Source organism: Ascaphus truei, chromosome 10 (assembly GCF_040206685.1).
Source record: "Ascaphus truei isolate aAscTru1 chromosome 10, aAscTru1.hap1, whole genome shotgun sequence".
Lineage (NCBI taxonomy): Eukaryota > Metazoa > Chordata > Amphibia > Anura > Ascaphidae > Ascaphus > Ascaphus truei.
In genome coordinates this window covers 38,252,616-38,274,540 of record NC_134492.1, presented here as the reverse complement: position 1 = coordinate 38,274,540, position 21,925 = coordinate 38,252,616, and the positions used below count along the sequence as shown (strand labels likewise).

At 45.3% G+C, this 21,925-nt stretch overlaps 1 protein-coding gene across 1 annotated transcript in view; it reads left to right on the top strand.

Annotated features, from left to right (window-relative positions):
- Positions 1 to 21,925, top strand: part of LOC142503851 (tenascin-N-like) — a 48,151-nt gene that overhangs the window by 13,381 nt on the left and 12,845 nt on the right. Inside the window, exons 3-9 of the mRNA XM_075616657.1 lie at positions 11,524 to 12,453; positions 14,671 to 14,952; positions 15,486 to 15,749; positions 17,555 to 17,740; positions 18,173 to 18,262; positions 21,033 to 21,296; positions 21,845 to 21,925. The exon at positions 21,845 to 21,925 is cut by the window's right edge and continues 50 nt beyond it. Of these exons, the coding sequence (XP_075472772.1) occupies positions 11,524 to 12,453; positions 14,671 to 14,952; positions 15,486 to 15,749; positions 17,555 to 17,740; positions 18,173 to 18,262; positions 21,033 to 21,296; positions 21,845 to 21,925 (2,097 nt within the window). The remainder of the gene's footprint in view (positions 1 to 11,523; positions 12,454 to 14,670; positions 14,953 to 15,485; positions 15,750 to 17,554; positions 17,741 to 18,172; positions 18,263 to 21,032; positions 21,297 to 21,844) is intronic.

Below are 21,925 nucleotides of genomic sequence, written 5' to 3'. Positions count from 1 at the left end.
ACACACACAGCATAGGGAGAGACACACACAGCATAGGGAGAGACACACACAGCATGTGGAGAGAGAGACACACAGCATGGGGAGAGAGAGACACATACACAGCATTGGGAGAGAGACACACACACAGCATGGGGCGAGAGACACACACACAGCATGGGGAGAGAGAGAGAGACACACACATACAGCATTGGGAGAGAGACACACACACAACATGGGGAGAGAAAGACACACAGCATGGGGACAGAGACACACAGCACGGGGAGAAAGAGACACACAGCACAGGGAGAAAGAGACACACAGCATGGGGAGAAAGAGACACACAGCATGGGGAGAGAGAGACATACACAGCATGGGGAGAGAGAGACACACACAGCATGGGGAGAGAGAGACACACACACAGCATGGGGAGTGAGACACAGCATGGGGAGTGAGACACACACACACTCACTACAGGGAGACAGAAACACAGAATTGGGAAAGAGACACACACAGTATGGGAAGAGAGAGAGCCACACACAGCATGGGGAGTGAGACACACAGCATGGGGAGTGAGACACACACACACACTCACTACAGGGTGACACAAACACAGAATTGGGAAAGAGACACACACAGTATGGGAAGAGAGAGAGCCACACACAGCATGGGGAGTGAGACACACAGCATGGGGAGTGAGACACACACACACTCACTACAGGGAGACAGAAACACAGAATTGGGAAAGAGACACACACAGTATGGGAAGAGACAGAGCCACACACAGCATGGGGAGAGAGAGACATACACAGCATGGGGAGAGAGAGACACACACAGCATGGGGAGAGAGAGACACACACACAGCATGTGGAGAGAGAGACACACAAAGCATGGGGAGAGAGAGACACATACACAGCATTGGGAGAGAGACACACACAGCACTGGGAGAGAGACACACACACAGCATGGGGCGAGAGACACACACATACAGCATGGGGAGAGAGACACACACAGCATGGGGGGAGACACACACACAGCATGGGGAGAGAGAGAGACACACACACACACAAAGCATGGGCAGAGAGACACACACAAAGCATGGGCAGAGAGACACACACAGCATGGGGAAAGACACACACACACACACACACACACACACACACACACACACACACACACACACACACACACACACACAGCATGGGGGAGAGAGAGACACACAGCACAGGGAGAGAGAGACACACAGCATGGGGAGAGAGAGATACACACAGCTTGGAGGTAGAGACACACACACACAGCATAGGGAGAGACACACACAGCATAGGGAGAGACACACACAGCATAGGGAGAGACACACACAGCATGTGGAGAGAGAGACACACAGCATGGGGAGAGAGAGACACATACACAGCATTGGGAGAGAGACACACACACAGCATGGGGCGAGAGACACACACACAGCATGGGGAGAGAGAGAGACACACACACATACAGCATGGGGAGAGAGACACACACAGCATGGGGGGGGGGGCACACAGCATGGGGAGAGAGAGAGACACACACACAAAGCATGGGCAGAGAGACACACACACAGCATGGGGAAAGACACACACACACACACACACACAGCATGGGGGAGAGAGAGACACACACAGCACAGGGAGAGAGAGACACACAGCATGGGGAGAGAGAGATACACACAGCTTGGAGGTAGAGACACACACACACACAGCATAGGGAGAGACACACACAGCATAGGGAGAGACACACAGCATGGGGAGAGAGAGACACACACAGCATGGGGAGGGAGAGACACACACAGCATGGGGAGAGACACACACTTTCTCATGGGGAAAGAGACACACACAGCATGGGGAGAGACACAGCCACAGCATGGGGAAAGAGAGACACACACAGCATGGGGACAGAGAGACACACACAGCAGGGGGAGACACACACACACACATAGCATTGGGAGACACACACACATAGCATGGGGAGAGAGACACACACAGCATGGGGAGTGAGACACAGCATGGGGAGAGAGACACACACAGCATGGGGACAGAGAGACACATACAGCATGGGGAGAGAGAGAGAGACACAGCCTAGGGAAAAAGAGAGACACACAGTGTGGGGAAAGAGAGAGAGAGAGACACACACACACACAGCATGGGGAGAGACACACACACAGCATGGGGAGATACACACACACACACACAGCATGGGGAGAGAGAGACACACAGCAAGGGGAGAGAGAGACACACAGAGAGCAGGGGGAGAGAGCAACACAGAGCAGGGGAAGAGATACACACACATAGCATGGGGAGAGAGACACACATACACAGCATGGGTAGAGAGAGACACACAGCATATGGGGAGAGAGAGACACGCAGCATATGGGGAGAGAGGGACACACACAGCATGGGGACAGAGAGGCACATACAGCATGGGGAGAGAGAGAGACACAGCCTAGGGAAAAAGAGAGACACACAGCATGGGGAAGAGAGAGAGAGACACACACACACAGCATGGGGAGAGAGAGAGAGACACACAGCATGGGGGGAGAGAGACATACACAGCATGGGGAGAGAGACACACAGCACGGGGAGAGAGAGACACACAGCTTCGAGAGAGAGAGGGACAGCATGGGGAGAGAGCGACACAGATGTGGAGTCAGAGACACACACAGAGAATGGGGGAGAGAGAGACAGGGAATGGAGGGGAGAGGGAGACAGAAAATGGGGGAGAGAGAGACACGGAGGATGGAGGAGAAAGAGACACAGAGAATGTGGGAGAGAGACACACAGAGAATGGGGGAGAGAGACGCAGAGAATGGAGGAGAGAGACACACAGAGAATGGAAGAAAGAGACACACAGAGAATGGGAGAGAGAGACACAGAGAATGGAAGAAAGAGACACACAGAGAATGGGGGAGAGAGACACAGAGAATGGAGGAGAGAGACACAGAGAATGGGAGAGAGAGAGACACAGAGAATGGGAGAGAGACACACACAGCATGGGGCGAGAGACACACACACAGTATGGGGAGAGAGAGACACACACACACATACAGCATGGGGAGAGAGACACACACAGCATGGGGGGAGACACACACACAGCATGGGGAGAGAGAGAGACACACACACAAAGCATGGGCAGAGAGACACACACACAGCATGGGGAAAGACACATACACACAGCATGGGGGAGAGAGAGACACACACAGCACAGGGAGAGAGAGACACACAGCATGGGGAGAGAGAGATACACACAGCTTGGAGGTAGAGACATACACACACAGCATAGGGAGAGACACACACAGCATAGGGAGAGACACACACAGCATAGGGAGAGACACACACTTTCTCATGGGGAAAGAGACACACACACATTATGGGGAGAGACACAGCCACAGCATGGGGAAAGAGAGACACACACAGCATGGGGACAGAGAGACACACACAGCAGGGGGAGAGACACACACACACATAGCATTGGGAGACACACACACACATAGCATGGGGAGAGAGACACACACAGCATGGGGAGAGAGAGAAACCCAGCATATGGGGAGAGAGACACACACAGCATGGGGACAGAGAGACACATACAGCATGGGGAGAGAGAGAGAGACAGTCTAGGGAAAAAGAGAGACACACAGCGTGGGGAAAGAGAGAGAGAGAGACACACACACACACAGCATAGGGAGAGACACACACACAGCATGGGGAGATACACACACAGCATGGGGAGAGAGAGACACACAGCAAGGGGAGAGAGAGACACACAGCAAGGGGAGAGAGAGACACACAGAGAGCAGGGGGAGAGAGCAACACAGAGCAGGGGAAGAGATACACACACATAGCATGGGGAGAGAGACACACATACACAGCATGGGGAGAGAGAGAGACACAGCATATGGGGAAAGATAGACACGCAGCATATGGGGAGAGAGAGACACACATAGCATGGGGACAGAGAGGCACATACAGCATGGGGAGAGAGAGAGACACAGCCTAGGGAAAAAGAGAGACACACAGCATGGGAAAGAGAGAGAGAGAGAGAGACACACACACACACAGCATGGGGAGAGAGAGAGAGAGAGAGAGAGAGAGACACACAGCATGGGGGGAGAGAGACACACACAGCATGGGGAGAGAGACACACAGCATGGGGAGAGAGAGACACACAGCTTGGGGAGAGAGAGGGACAGCATGGGGAGAGAGCGACACAGATGTGGAGTCAGAGACACACACAGAGAATGGGGGAGAGAGAGACAGGGAATGGAGGGGAGAGGGAGACAGAAAATGAGGGAGAGAGAGACACGGAGGATGGAGGAGAGAGAGACACAGAGAATGGGGGAGAGAGACACACAGAGAATGGGGGAGAGAGACACAGAGAATGGAGGAGAGAGACACAGAGAATGGAGGAGAGAGACACTCAGAGAATGGAAGAAAGAGACACACAGAGAATGGGAGAGAGAGACACAGAGAATGGGAGAAAGAGACACAAAGAGAATGGGGGATAGAGACACAGAGAATGGAGGAGACACACAGAGAATGGGAGAGAGAGACACACAGAGAATGGGAGAGAGAGACACAGAGAATGGGGGAAAGAGACACACAGAGAATGGGGGAGAGAGACAAACAGAGAATGGTGAGAGAGACACACAGAATGGGGGAGAGAGACAGAATGAGGAGAGAGACAGAATGGGAAGTGTGGAACGAGAATGGAGAGATGGGAGGGGGAACAGGGATGGGGGGGAAACGGGGATGGGGGGAATAGGCTGTGTGTGAGAGGGGCGGGCGATATAAAACGCAGTTGATGATGTCATTTGTTTTATAAATATATATTTTTTAATGTGTTCCGGTTTTTACTTTTGTAAATCTGGTCACCCTATTAATAGGGTATAAGTCCCCAACAAAGACAGTAGGATTGTATATTCTGTAGTATATCTTGTGGTGCTTTTTGTAGGTTTTTAAGCTTAAATTTGCAAACCTTTTACACATATCTTTCATTGTTACCAATTCTTAAAAACGGCAGAGAAGGTGTTATGTGCTTTCACTTTATTGCACTTTATTTTTTTTAGTTAATGAAACTTATGTGGAATTCTGAGGAATGCATTGTAAGGAACCCCAACCCTCTCTAATAGCACATCTGAGATCCGATGCATTGTAAGGAACCCCAACCCTCTCTAATAGCACATCTGAGATCCGATGCATTGTAAGGAACCCCAACCCTCTCTAATAGCACATCTGAGATCAGATGCATTGAAAGGAACAAAAGACAGAAATGCCCAAAGCTACATTCAATATAACAAAAATACATAGTATAATACTTTAATATTCTCGTGAGTAAGGGTCATTTAGTTAAACCCTTTGGCCAAAGCATTATAAGCCTGCAGCCACATCACGGCATGACCAGTAAGCAGGTCCTCACACTAAGGCTGAGTCCCCGGTGGCGCTGAGCGCGCTGGCGCTCAAAGCATGCGTGGTGGTGTCCTGCGTCTGCTTGCGCGCGGGGGGAGGGGGGGCAGTGTTGCCGAATATTGAGCGAGCGGGAAAGTATAACATTTTTATTTATCTAAGCGCTGAGCGTGTGTGCACGCGCATACGCGAGCGCGCATCGCGTGAGCGGGGACTTGCATATATATATATATATTTATATATATGCAAGTCACCTCGCTAAGCGCCGCCCACTCAGCGAGCTCAGCGCTAGCGGGGACGCAGCCTAACTGTGAAAAGTCTCATTTACCTCTGCTGGAGGGAGAATGACAGCAGTGGGTCTGTCCTGCACAGGAACATGAAAAAACCTGCTGCTTTAAAAACATAAGGAACCCCAACTCTCTCTAATAGCGCGTCTGAGATCAGATGCATTGTAAGGATCCCCAACCCTCTCTAATAGCGCGTCTGAGATCAGATGCATTGTAAGGATCCCCAACCCTCTCTAATAGCGCGTCTGAGATCAGATGCATTGTAAGGAACCCCAACTCTCTCTAATAGCGCGTCTGAGATCAGATGCATTGTTAGGATCCCCAACCCTCTCTAATAGCGCGTCTGAGATCAGATGCATTGTAAGGAACCCCAACCCTCTCTAATAGCGCGTCTGAGATCAGATGCATTGTAAGGATCCCCAACCCTCTCTAATAGCGCATCTGAGATCAGATGCATTGTAAGGATCCCCAACCCTCTCTAATAGCGCGTCTGAGATCAGATGCATTGTAAGGAACCCCAACTCTCTCTAATAGCGCGTCTGAGATCAGATGCATTGTTAGGATCCCCAACCCTCTCTAATAGCGCGTCTGAGATCAGATGCATTGTAAGGATCCCCAACCCTCTCTAATAGCGCGTCTGAGATCAGATGCATTGTAAGGAACCCCAACCCTCTCTAATAGCGGGTCTGAGATCAGATGCATTGTAAGGAACCCCAACTCTCTCTAATAGCGCGTCTGAGATCAGGTGCATTGTAAGGGACCCCAACCCTCTCTAATAGCGCGTCTGAGATCAGGTGCATTGTAAGGGACCCCAACCCTCTCTAATAGCGCGTCTGAGATCAGATGCATTGTAAGGAACCCCAACCCTCTCCAATAGCGCGTCTGAGATCAGATGCATTGTAAGGAACCCCAACTCTCTCTAATAGCGCGTCTGAGATCAGATGCATTGTAAGGAACCCCAACTCTCTCTAATAGCGCGTCTGAGATCAGATGCATTGTAAGGAACCCCAACCCTCTCTAATAGCGCGTCTGAGATCAGATGCATTGTAAGGAACCCCAACCCTCTCCAATAGCGCGTCTGAGATCAGATACATTGTAAGGAACCCCAACCCTCTCTAATAGCGCGTCTGAGACCAGATGCCCTGGTTGAAAAACACTGCATTATACACTCTAAGCTATTACTCAGCTCTATTAGTTGAAGTGCTTTAAAAATCAGTATTATATATATATATATATATATATATATATATATATATATATATATATATACACACATATATACATATATATACACATATACATATATCAGTATTATATTTATGTAGTAATCTCAGAACGGGGCATTACTGGCCACTACTCGCAGGGCCAGCCTTAGGCTTTGGGAGGTCCAAGGTGGCACACTGGCAGCACCCCCCCCCCCCTGTAATAAATGTAAGGGGACTTACCTTGAACAGCAGCGTTGCAGCATCATGACATCACTGACAGATGGAGGGAGTGCGGAGCCACCGAAGTCGCCTTGCTCACCTTAGATAGGAATAGAACACCCTAGCGTATGAAACGTTACCTATTAATTTAACCCTCCATGCTCCTTAGAAACAATTGGTACCGAGATTTCCAAGGACCATACAATGTGGAGATTCAAATACAAAATGTAATAAAAATTCAATAATTTTACAAAAATTGGTGACAAACACTAAACTATTGGTTTGGAAACCCTAAACCTTGTTCAAGCTTGAACACAATCAGCAACAAACAGTAAATAAAACAAGCATATCATTATATTCTTAATAACAGAAGGACTATTAAATGCAATTGAATGGCATGTGGAAGATTGATTCCCAAGAGAGTCCTCACTGTTTAGTGAATTATATGTTTGGCACAATGACCCAAGTTTAAAAGTATCCAATGTGAAAGTATAATTTATTTCCACTTTGTATCTCTGAAATGTAATTTATTTCCACTTTGTATCTACAGAAAGGGTTTACTTCCCTGTTCCCTGATTGTAGGGGAATAGGTATTTACGTTTTTTGTATTATTAACATCAAACCTTGTGATTGTATTTGTAAAACAATATGTTCAAACTCTGTGATACCGGAGTGGTTGGTTATGTCCAGTAAATGGTATTACATACGATACCTGTCTTCGGTTGAAGTAATGAAATTGTTTAATTATGTCTGCTCTCTCCGTTGCTGTTTGTTATGTGAATGTACCGGCAGTTTGTTGGTGCAGTCTTACCCCAGGGCACCGCTCCACGGACCTCAGGAATCCACGGTCCCTGTATCCCCCCGGTGTTGCACTGGTGCCTCTTCTGGTACTTCTGATCAGTGTGTTGGGTTTATAGAGTGTCAGCTCGGACCCAGTGTTGTATCTGCATAACCTGTAATTGTGCGGTAATAAAGTATTTGATGTGTTTTTACCTTTCCAGCAGTGCCAGCAAGCAGAGGTGGCGGTGGTATGAGTTTCAAGGGGGGGAGGGGGGGGTTGTGGGAAAAGTGTTGGCAGATTGACAGGGCCAAGAGTGGCTGGGTCCCCTAAAAATGTACCCAGGAATCAGGTCGGATGCCTGGATGCATGTAGACACATGGTTCCTGTAATATCTTCTCTTGAAAATGCTTGCGCGACTCCCCACAGGGTTTCCCTGACTCAGCACAGACCAGCAAGGTAAAACGGGGCACAGGTATGTGAGGTGTCCCTTAAACAGTCAAGGGGTCCCTAGAGTACCGGCGACACTCAGTAAAGGCCACAGTCACCCAGAACCGGTATAGGAATTCTGAGGTACTCCAATCATCTAAGTTTGTGAGGGGATTCTTAGAACCCGTACTAAGAGAGAAGGAGAGATCCGTGGATTCCTGAGGTCCGTGGAGCGGTGCCCTGGGGTAAGACTGCACCAACAAACTGCCGCTACATTCACATAACAAACAGCAACGGAGAGAGCATACATAATTGAACAATTTCATTTCTTCAACCGAAGACAGGTATCGTATGTAATACCATTTACTGGACATAATCAACCACTCCAGTATCACAGAGTTTGAACATATTGTTTTACAAATACAATCACAAGGTTTGATGTTAATAATACAAAAAACGTAAATACCTATTCCCCTACAATCTGGGAAGAGGGAAGTAAACCCTTTCTGAAGATACAAAGTGGAAATAAATTACATTTCAGAGATACAAAGTGGAAATAAATTATACTTTCACATTGGATACTTTTAAACTTGGGTCATTGTGCCAAACATATAATTCACTAAACAGTGAGGACTCTCTTGGGAATCAATCTTCCACATGCCATTCAATTGCATTTAATAGTCCTTCTGTTATTAAGAATATAATGATATGCTTGTTTTATTTACTGTTTGTTGCTGTTAGTTGATGATTGTGTTCAAGCTTGAACAAGGTTTAGGTTTCCCAAACCAATAGTTTGGGGTTTGTCACCAATTTTTGTAAAATAATTGAATTTTTATTACATTTTGTGGTCCTTGGAAATCTCGGTACCAATTGTTTCTAAGGAACATGGAGGGTTAAATTAATAGGTAACGTTTCATGCACTAGGGTGTTCTATTCCTATCTATTCTGCATTTGTTCTAGGGAATTGAGAATCCCCTACCATTCACCCAAGCAACAGAAATCAACCAAATCACATTGCAGTGCGTCCAAACCACCATATTGTAGTGTAGATAATTTACATTAGCTCCTCCAATTTTTCCTTATTCGCCTTGCTCACCTTACCCTAAGGCCGGCCCAACGCGCCCTGTTCTTCGGGGATTATTACTATTATAGGCTAAACGTAAGCTTTTTTTTAAAACAGTTTTTTTCTAAAAAAAATAGACATTTTTTTTTACAGTTATATTGATTTTTATGAACATGATATTCTACATTTTCTTGTGCTTTTCCTGTACTTGTTTATTAAAATTAAATTGTAAATACACTAAAGCCCCTCTCTATATACACATACAAACACACAATGCAGCCCCCCTCAGCACACACATAAACTCTGCAGTACCCCCCCCCTCATACACACAAAAACACACTGCAGGCCCCCCTCTGTACATACAAACACACAATGCAGCCCCCCTCGGCACACACACACACACACACACAAACTCTGCAGTTTTCCCACCCCCCTACTCACACAAAAACACACTGCAGGCCCCCTTCTGTACACACAAACACAAAATGCAGCCCCACCTGTACATACACAAAAGACAGCACACACCCACAAAACACACACTGCAGACACACAACACATACCTATCTCCTCAGTGTTCTCAAGTTCTCTGCAGGCAGCGAGGGGGAGGAGTCAGTGCCTGGCTGCAGGCAGCGAGGGGGAGGAGTCAGTGCCTGGCTGCAGGAAGCGAGGGGGAGGAGTCAGTGCCTGGCTGCAGGCAGCGAGGGGGAGGAGTCAGTGCCTGGCTGCAGGCAGAGTGGCAAAGAAGTCAGTGCCTTGCTGCAGGCAGTGAGGGGGAGGAGTCAGTGCCTGGCTGCAGGCAGGGTGGGGGAGGAGTCAGTGCCTGGCTGCAGGCAGGGTGGGGGAGGAGTCAGTGCCTGGCTGCAGGCAGGGTGGAGGAGGAGTCTGTGCCTGGCTGCAGGCAGTGAGGGGGAGGAGTCAGTGCCTGGCTGCAAGCAGTTTGGGGGAGGAGTCAGTGCCTGGCTGCAGGCAGTTTGGGGGAGGAGTCAGTGCTTGCTGCTGCCTCCTGTCCAGCCACCTCCCCTCTCTGAGAACTGCTCTTACTTAGTGTGTATGGGAACTTACAGCTGATTGGCTGAAAAACTTGGCACTGTGACAAAAATTCTGTGCCATTTACCAAATGGATAATGCCTGGAATTTTAACCAAACAGAGTGCAGGGATTTCAATAATGCCTGGAATTTAACAGCTTAGCCTATAGTTATGCTCAGGAACAAGGAGAGAGAGATATTCTGATTAACATTACAAGATTTTTCATTTGCCAAACGTACTAAAAGTTTCAGTTTGTTAATAAATTAAAAAGTCGTTAATACTATCACACATGGATCATCGCTTAGTACAGGTGTGCGCAAACGGGGGGGGGGGGAGATGGGACAGGGAGCGTGAGATTTTCATGGGGGGGGGCACAGCGGTTACAGAGGCCCATGCTCTCCCTGAAGGCATTTCAATTAAATGCCGGGGACCGCGCAAGGCCTGTGCAACTTCCCTTACCTTGGCTTCCAGCGATGCGTCGTCATGGCAACACGGCATCAAATGATGTTGCGGGGTCATGTGACGTCACGTTACCAGGGCAAAGTGACGTCACATGACCCCGCGGCGTCATTTGACGCTGGAGCTGAGGTAAGGGGGGGGGGGGGCGCAAGCAGGGGGGTATAGCATGCAGGGGGGGGCAGGGGGAAATGTTTGCATACCCCTGGCTTAGTACACCACAAAGAATATGCATCAAACCTTACCAACAGGTGCTGTGATATTAAATGGATGTTGAAAAGGTTTATGCCTCTTTGCTCCACTTGTGTTAATGAATTATTTGTGGGGATTATTAGAGCGTTTAGTGGAGCGAATTGTTGGGAGCCATATTATAATGGGATGATCCCAAATTTTAAAAGTCGCCATCTGTATATAGTGCAGTTTTCATTTCTCTTTAATCCAATCTCCCAGGTCTAAGGAGAAATTAACCTCTGTGCACAAGGGATCAGCATCAGACATAATGCATAATGTATGCACCTTATGAAGCAAATTGAGTCCTCTTTATACTGTACATATACCCCCCAAAGGAAATCTGAGTCTCTTGATTAATTTGTTTTACCCACCCATGATGTTCTATTAATGTCCTCTCTCTTTGCTCTCTCCCTCCCATCTCAGGTCTCTCTAGCCTCTGCGGCGAGCATGGCAAGTTTATGAAAGACTCAGGTGGGTGTCGGTGTGATGATGGCTGGCAGGGGAAAGACTGTTCTCAGAAAAGCTGTCCTAAAGACTGTACCAGGCACGGGATATGTGTCGATGGCTCCTGCCAGTGCTCAAAGGGCTACACTGGCACAGATTGCAGCAAGAAGGAGTGCCCTAACTGTGGTGCAAATGGAAGATGCATTGACGGTGTCTGCCAGTGTTCAGAGGGATACACAGGTCTTTACTGCAGAAAGAAGAAGTGCCCACTTGACTGCGGTGAGTACGGGACATGCATCGATGGTTCCTGCCAGTGCTCAGAAGGATACGCCGGCGGGGACTGTAGAGAGAAGAAGTGTCCACTTGACTGCGGTGAGTACGGGACATGCATCGATGGTTCCTGCCAGTGCTCAGAAGGATACTCCGGCCAGGACTGTAGAGAGAAGAAGTGTCCACTTGACTGTGGTGAGTATGGGACATGCATCGATGGCTCCTGCCAGTGCTCAGAAGGATACTCCGGCCAGGACTGTAGAGAGAAGAAGTGTCCACTTGACTGTGGTGAGTATGGGACATGCATCGATGGCTCCTGCCAGTGTAAAAAAGGTTACACCGGCCTTGACTGCAGAGAGAAGAAGTGTCGCCTTGACTGCGGTGAGAACGGGAAATGCATTGATGGCTCCTGCCAGTGTTCAAAAGGATACACCGGCCGGGACTGCAAAAAGAAGAAGTGTCCTCTCGACTGTGGTGACTACGGGACATGCATCGATGGCTCCTGCCAGTGTTCAAAAGGATACACCGGCCTTGACTGCAGTGAGAAGGACTGTCCATTTGACTGCGGTGCCAATGGGCGCTGTGTTGACGGACTGTGTCTTTGCTATGATGGTTTTACTGGAAGCAGCTGTTCCCTAGGTAAGAATAACTCCATTCTCTAAAAAAAAAATTTAACAAACAAAACTTGAACAGCAATCTTCTGCAAAATACACACAGAGCTGTATTCTTTTTATGCAGTATTGTTCTTCAAACATAACCCTGTTTTCATGTTAAAATATGACTAACGATGGAGTTATTGATATTTTACTTTGATTTGGCTTCTGTGATTTCTGTGTAAATCTATGGCAGCTATTTTAAAGGGAAAAGAGGGGTGTAACTGGGTGCTTCTATAACTAATAGGTTTTTAAACTGCAAAGTGCAAAAAATATAAAACAAGTGTTTTTACCCAAATATATATAGTGTACAGTACCTACATACAATGAAATATACAACATTCCAAATTCCTCAAATTCAAGTGTATATAACCTTCACCAAATAAATGTGAATAAACAAAATATATATAATATATGTGAGGTGAAACTATAGCGGCTCTAAACCCTTAAGATGGACCGTCCTCTGGTCCCAAAGTAGTACATCCTCTTCCAGGTAAGGGGATCGCTTGTTGATCACGTGGTCAATATGTAAATTAAAGAAATACAAATAAGGGTGAAGCCCAGGGGTGTAAAAACGTCCTGAGCTGCGCCCCCCTGCCTGGCAACTGCAGTGTTCGCACCCCCTCTCCAACAACCCGGCATCAAATGACGCTGCGGGTCATATGACGTCACGTGACCCCGCTGCGTCATTTGACGCAATGTTGCCATGGTGACGCGTCGCTGAAGAGCCGGCAGAAAGCACGTAAGGGAATTTTAGAGGCCTCATGCTTCCCCCGGCATTTCATTTAGAGGCCTCGCCCCCCCCAAGAAATTCTTGCGCCCCCCAGTTTGCACACCCCTGGTGTAGCCAATAGTGAAAATGAACTATTATCTAAAAAGATGTGTTGGTCCAACTCACATATTTCTTCTAGTAAAAATAGCATATCAGAGATCCACCTCTCTCTGATGGTAAAACTGTAATGGACCCTCCTCTGAAGTGTGGATGATTCCTGTAGAAGCTTAGCGAAACGCGTTGAATCTGTTCCTGGGAGGACCTGAGATCTAAGTGCTGGCAGCCGAGTGACCAGAGATGCTACTTCCGCCCTGATTAGAGCCGTCACAGGAAGTGACGTATGTGGATGCAAAGGAGATAGTGGGCAGAGACCGGCAGAGCGCCAGAGGTCGTCAACCAGTCCTCTCCAATAAATTATACAGCTCAACCCCGTTATAACGCGATCCGTTACAACGCAAATCCGCTTATAACGCGATGCCAGGGTGGCTCCCAATTTTTGTATTTATGAATACTTTACAACACGATTATTGGTATCTTAAATACTTTATAGTACAATGCATACATTATTTGTTAAATACATATTGTACATTATTGCTAACGCGAACCACTTATAACGCGATGTGATTCTTTGGATCCCAAGCACAGCGCTATAAGGGGGTTGAGCTGTACATATGTATAAAATAAAATACTGGATCTAAAGACACACACTTCAGAGGAGGTTCCATTACAGTGCTCCCATCAGAGAGAGGTGGATCTCTGATATGCTATTTTAACTATGTGTATATACATGTATACATATAACATGTATATAACAAGACAAAAATACAGTAGTTAAATACTTATCTATTTTTCTTCTCATAAATAAGGGACATTTAGTTAAATTCTTTGGCCAAAGCATTACAAGCCTGAAATCACATCACGGCAAACCCTTTTCTGCAGCTAAAGTTATTGATAAAGATTCGTTGATCATATTCGGATGCAGCCAGCATTAAATGAGCAATCCAAACCGTTTTTTATTTTAAATTAAAGGTTTGAAGCAGGGGGTCCCCGTAGCTGAACCCTATTAATTTCAGCTCCGGGAACCCCCTGTAGCCTTGATCCTTCGGTACCGCGAGAAGACATTGAGTGTTGCTACACCCGTATCTTTGCTTTTTAACTAGGTGTTAAACAGTTGTATTATACATTACGTTTCTGAGTGACACCTGCACATGTTGCTCTTTTCTGTTTTCTTCTATTTCAGTTCTTTCTCCTCTCCAGTCTCTCTCTCTCTTTCCCTTTTGCCATATACTGTATCTCTTACTTCCCTCTGTCTCTCACATGGACTCCTCATAGTGGTAATTTTAGACAAAGGGAAACTAAGGGATTTCTCGGTACAGAGGGGAGCTCTGATTCACACAGATTATTTTGTTTCTATTTGCCTCTCCCTCCCAGAGATTGAAAGTCTCTGCAGTGGGCATGGCAAGTTCCTCGAGGACTCGGGTGGCTGTCAGTGTGATGAGGGCTGGGAGGGGACAGACTGTTCTCAGAAGAGTTGTCTCTTTGACTGTGGCGAGCATGGGACATGCATTGATGGCTCCTGCCAGTGCTCAGTGGGATTCACCGGCCTGAACTGCAGAGAAGAGGATTGCCCCGTTAACTGTGGCGAAAATGGGCGCTGTGATGGAGGGCAGTGTTTCTGTGAGGAGGGTTTTACTGGTAGCAGCTGTTCCGAAGGTAAGAAACATTCCAATTCTGCCCAGGACATACTACTTGAAAACGAGAGGTAACTCTCAATGTATTACTTCCTGGTAAAATTGTTTATAAATAAAATAAATAAATAATTACAGGGGAAACACACTTGAAATGCCCAAGGGCCTCAAATTTTAACATGAAGGGGGGGGGGGGAGGAGTCACAATGTTTTTCTGCACTAACAATGCATCAGTGTGAAAACTTGGCTTGGGTGGACAAGTGTTTTCATCCTCCTAATGTTAAACCTTCCCTGGACCCAGGAAGACAGACATTCAGCTGAGAATAATCTCTTGACATAAGACCATCTTTTTATGGCACAAGAGGGGCATTAATAATTGTAGTTAGTCAGGTCTCTTTTGTGTTGGGAACATTGTCCCAGCTTGCAGTAAGTGGGTGCTAGAGGGAAATGGCATTCACAAAAATTAACAATGGGACAGAGGAAAGTCCTTCTCTATGTTCACAGGACTTACTGTAACTTTGCAATCAGCCATTCAACACAACGCTTTTTTTCCCCCAGTGATGGCTGTACAGAATTTACGTCTCATGGGCTCTACAACGGACTCACTAAATATTGCCTGGGACCAGCTGATGGATGTTGATTATTATCTCATTTTTTACTATCCCTCCAAGAAGGAAAATTTGAAGAAGCAAATCAGAGTGTCTGGGAGTCAAGACTCCTACCAGCTGTTTGGTCTGGCTCCTGGCTCTCTGTACACAATACAGCTATTCCAAGTGAAAAACGAGGTGTCCAGCCAGCCTGCAGAGCTGGAAGCCAGTACTGGTGAGCAGGTGCAGAGGAGGGAGGGAGGTCATGGACTGAGTGCCAGTGCTGGTATACTTTGTGCTGCATTTATGGATAACACCAGTGCAATTACAGGTTGATAGGATATCACAGGGTCAGATGTTACACATTCTATATGCAGGGTACTGTGGATAAATCTTGAATTCCCTCAAACCAAGGGCGGACTGTGTGAGATATAGGCAGCGACATAGGACACGGTGGCCCATATTTACCTAGTGGTGCTATTCCACCGGAAGACACAATCAGGAAGACACCTTACAGCCCATTCAGGTGAAGGCATCTTATGGAATAGCATTGCATAGTAAATATGGGCTGATATGAGGCATGATGTTTATAGATCAAGCCCACTTTGTCAAGAGACAGTCAAGGACTCCACTCCATATCTTTGTATAAACTGCACTGGGTAGGGCTCATTAAGTTATTTTGGGGTGTCTCTTTACTGTCACAGGAGGTTAAAGGTATCATATCATGCAAGATAACTATTTGATTATCAAATAATATGGACGAGAATACACTGTAGTTTCTTAAAAAATGCTATTTTCAAATTTATTTATATAATGTAGTTACTTTAATATGTTTGGATGGTATTGCTCTTAAACTGTTAAACTGGGTTGAAAAAGGTGCTACTTTTAGAACATGGTATAAACTCAGCTTTTACTCTACAGTAATTTTATCACGATATAAAACTACACTCACTTTCAAATAGATATACCTGATATGCTTTGGTCACTAATGTTCTTACAGGTTTGTAGCGTCATTTTTGCATGTGAAGAATAAAACCAATTTGGCTCGTGTTTTTAGGATCTGTAAAATAACAGCTAATGCAAAACCAGTATTTTAGTTTAAACATTGCATTTTTATTTTATTGTCAGAGAGCAGCTCTATGTTAGCCCCAGTGTGACATTAGCGTTCCCACCATGTGAAAGGCACACTCTAGACCAGTGTTTTTCCCAGTGTTTTTTTAACGAACCCCAACCCTCTCTAATAGTGCGTCTGAGATCAGATGCATTGTAAGGAACCCCAACCCTCTCTAATAGCGCGTCTGAGATCAGATGCATTGTAAGGAACCCCAACCCTCTCTAATAGCGTGTCTGAGATCAGATACATTGTAAGGAACCCCAACCCTCTCTAATAGTGCATCTGAGATCAGATGCATTGTAAGGAACCCCAACCCTCTCTAATAGCGTGTCTGAGATCAGATACATTGTAAGGAACCCCAACCCTCTCTAATAGTGCATCTGAGATCAGATGCATTGTAAGGAACCCCAACCCTCTCTAATAGCGCGTCTGAGATCAGATGCATTGTAAGGAACCCCAACCCTCTCTAATAGCGTGTCTGAGATCAGATGCATTGTAAGGAACCACAACCCTCTCTAATAGCGTGTCTGAGATCAGATACATTGTAAGGAACCCCAACCCTCTCTAATAGCGCGTCTGAGATCAGATACATTGTAAGGAACCCCAACCCTCGCTAATAGCGCGTCTGAGATCAGATACATTGTAAGGAACCCCAACCCCCTCTCATAGAACTTCTGAAATCAGATGCATTGTAAGGAACTAAAGACTTCCTAGTAACCACTGTTGAAAAACACTGCTCTAGACAGACTAGTGGATGGGTTATAAACATACTGTAGAAATGCATTGAAACAAACACACATGAAGCCTACCACAGTCTGATCTAGAGGCATGTTGACAGATTCATTTTCCCTCACCATATAACACTGTGTACAAAACAGTGCACAGGGGAGGGGCAGAAGGAGGCCTGACCATACTTTGGTTTGCAGATGCTATGTCACTTGGAGACTTGTGGGTGACAGAAGAGACAGAAGATTCACTGGAGGTGGAGTGGGAGAATCCCCTCACTGAGGTGGATCATTATAAACTGACGTATGCTCCCCAACCAGAGGGGACTGAGACAGAGGTGATAGTACCCCAGAGCAGAGACCCCAAAAGCATGCACATCATCACAGGTGAGTACATAAGGGGGGCTGCCTTATAACTCAGCCTTTATCCCCAGAAATGCCATTATTACAGTTTAATGAATAGGCCCCTAAGATCACTGAATTCATGTTATTTGGTGTAGCATTAGAAGCCGGCCATTAGCGAGCTTACATTTAAAAGCTACAAGCATGTAATGTGCGTCACTTTTAGCTTCACTCCAATAAACAAGAACCATCTGGAAAAAAAAGTTTGCTTGTTCGGATTCACAAGCTTGCACAACTTTTACAGAGTTCTACTGTAAAACTGCATGGACAAATTAAAGATCAAGGATCATGATTTAATAAGCATCACTTACAGCATCTATAAGACATATATAAAGAGATCCATTCTAGAAACGTATACGGCTTTCTCTGGACAATCAATGTCATGTCCGTTATCTATAAGATCCCTTTGTTCCGCAGGTCTGCGGCCCAGCACCAGGTATGAGATCAACGTCCGGTCTGTGACGGGAGCACTGGAAGGTGCAGCCTCCACAGTTGTAGGCACTACAGGTATGGACAACACTGCCCCCACTTGACACGGGAAAAGACGAACATATCCTATTGCATTCACACGGTCCCAGAGGTCCATGGGGTGTGTTAATCAAAGTCTCCTAGCTGGAAAACAAAGTCAAGTCTGCTACAAAAGACTGCACCAGATTTTGAAAAGTAAACCCAATGGAAAGCAATGGATTTTATTTATTGTAAATCTGGTGTGATTCTTTTTGCACTGGTTTTGTCCGGGACTTTGAGAAATACACCAGCATCAATACAAAATGTGTTATTGTGTGGCACATATTTGCTCCAGACGTATCAAGGGAAAAAAGGCAACATAATTTTGTTTAGTTGGTGCAATTGTTTAAAAACAGAACTTGGTAATATTTCTCCATTTATTCTTATCATTTAATCAATAGTGAGAATTGCATCTCTAGAGAGCCCCCAGGTACCTTGTATTTTTACATGAATGTATCGTGGCTGCAAAACGGGAGCAAAACCAATGGAAAAAAAAACAGAAAAGGAATCCCATTAAATCATAGCAGACTTTAATAAATGGCTCCCAAAGACCTCTGGCCTAAGTATTTATAAACGGCTTATACACTGGTGCTCCATCCCTTAGCGAGCCCCAAACCCCCATACCAGGGCGCAAGATGTACAGACAAAGATGGGAATAAGGTAATGTGGTAAAAATGTTTCTTGCTAGAATAATGGAAGAAATACATTCTTTCCAGGCAGCTGCCTCTTCAACAGGTAATCCCCCAAAAGCCACTTGACACAGATAGACAACATGTTAATGCATCAGTTACAGAACATAAAGCTTAGTCCTACTGTAGATGTGCTCAAGCATGGTACAATGTCAGTGCTGTATATATATCATGTGGAAATATTACTGTATGCTCATTTGCATGATTGCAAATGATTGCAAACGTAATATTTCCATTTGCTATATGCTTTACTGTGGAGGGATTTTGTCACTTTTTTTACCCACCATAACTTAACTAAGTGTGTGTGTGTGTGTGTATATATACACACACACACACACACACACACACACACACACACACACACACACACACACACACACACACACACACACACACACACACACACACACACACACACACACACTTGCATTATGGATGTAAGGGCAGCAAGACTTTAATTTGACACAAATACCTGGAGTGTACATTGCATTAGAGCACTTATGCCCCCCCCCCCCGCCCCCTGCAACAATGCTCGACAGTCTACTTTATCTCCTCATACTTGTAATGTCAATTTAGATGAATGCTGTTCAAAGCAGTGATTTTCTGCTCCTCGGTAATTCTTTGTTGTACAACACTATTTGCACAGGCAGTTCTACATAAAAATGTCATGTTTGCCATATCTATCCCAGAACACACAAAGCCCGCTGTATATACAGATGTAGTAAGAATGAATGTCTTTAGGGCCGTGATCACGGCGGTCGTGACAATGAAGGGTTAATGCTGCAGGGGTACCCCTCCCTCTCTGCAGCTCCATCGCGGCAGACGTTGCCCTGCTGGTCTGCAGCGCTGGGGAGTACTACATCTGTACTATGTCAGCAACAACCGCCATTTACATCAACCAGATAAAGGTCGCTTGTTTCGCAGAGTGCCAGCAGTCCCATGGAACCACTATTTGTATATTGTGATCTAGGGCTAGGCTGCTACAGTATCGCTTATCATAAATCGCTGTCACGTAGCTTTAACTGCACCAGTGCAGAGTGAGCTACCTTCCAGTGCAGAGTGAGCTACCTTCCAGTGCAGAGTGAGCTACCTTCCAGTGCACTGCAAGCCCATTCAGCACAAAAGCACTTAGAGTAATAGCACAAAAAATACAAGTGTTAAAGTAAGGCTGCTCTTGTAGTGCCGGCGACAGCGATGCGACGTCGCGTCAAAACAGATGCATTGCCGCCGTCGCGTGCGGTTATAGTAAGCGTGATGGTGCGATGGCTTCGTCGCGATCGCTGGAAGTCATCTCTATTTGATTTTCCCAGCAACCGCAGCCTGACGTCACCGTCGCCGGCACTATAAGCGCAGCCTAAGAGCACGGACAAAAATAATATTCAAAATGCATTTAACATTATTATATGGTGTTTTATCCTTAATAAAATACATTGAATTAACACACCATAAATGCGCAGGAAGGGCACACATTAAATGACATATAACAAATAAATATGGATCTGTGAATTACTTAGTGCCCGGTGCTACTGAATGTCCAGATAAAGGTAGAAAGAAACCAGTACATAATAAGGTGAACCAAACATGTGTATTAAATCTCTCATCATTGTAAATGTTTTCGTTATCACTTTTATCATAAAATAATATTTAAATATTATTAGAGACATAAAGAACTAAAAAAATAAATAAAGATTAATACATTGTTAAATCAGAAAAAAATTACCTTTAATGATCGTTATAAAAAAGGTAATAGAAAGAGATGCTCTACTGATAAAACCTAATGATTCACAGTATTAAAAAAATAAATATATATATATATATATATATATATATATATATATTTTTTTTTACATTTCAAACTTCATTACAAAAAACTTGTATTCATTAAAAAAGCTAAGAATAAATCATATTTGTATGTATAGAAAATATATATGATATATACTAATATATATTACTTAGCTATAATTCTATTTATATAAATATAGTCATTAATATAGTAACTAATATAGTATAATTAATATGTTTTACATTCTAAGATATTATAAGGAGAAATAAAAAAAGAAAAACTTGAATTGTACCTTCAGGCATCGATGGCCCCAAAAATCTGGTGACCACAGCAGTGGGTGAGGACACAGCTAGCCTGTCCTGGGAAGGGTCCAGTGCTGAGATAGACAGGTACATGCTGAGTTACTCATCACCCGATGGTGTCACTGAGGAGATGTCTGTGGACAGGCAGAAGACCACAACCATTCTGAACGGCCTGAGCCCTGGTTTGGAATACACCTTTCGGATCTGGGCAGAGAAGGGCAGCCAGCGCAGCAAGACTGCCAGCGTCACCGCACTGACAGGTGAGAGGAAAGGACCAGCCAGGAGTTATACAGACCTGCAGCAACATACTAACATGCGATATTTCAGTGGTTTGCAACCTGTGGAACGACTTAATAATGTATTGTTACTTAAAGCAGCAAAACATGTGAAATCTCATATGTTTTATTTAAAAATAAAAAAAAAATCAGTTCTACATTATTAGATAATACTGCATTTAAAAAAATGATGCAATTTTTAATCAGTTTTAAAGCACCCGTTGATTTCTATAGCAGGTTTTAGCCCACTTCCTAAGCAGGGCAAGATCTTTGTAACACTTTCCTGTTTGTGATCATTTGTTGCCAAGTTTCCCAGTAGTTTGAGCTGCAAACTGTAACAATAGACAATGTTAGCTTGGAAATATAAGGATACCCTACAATAATGCACCAGTGTGGACAACCAAGCCTGCTACCTCTGTATGTGCCCTGGTTCAATATTTTATTTATGTCCCACTCTTGTGTTAAATGTTAGATTTAAGTGCTGATTACTAATGCTCACAAAAATCTGCCCCCATCATTAATTCTCTCTTTAGACATTGATCCTCCAACGAATCTGCAGGTCTCTGACATCACACAGTCGGAAGCCGTCGTCACCTGGACCCCACCGGCTGCAC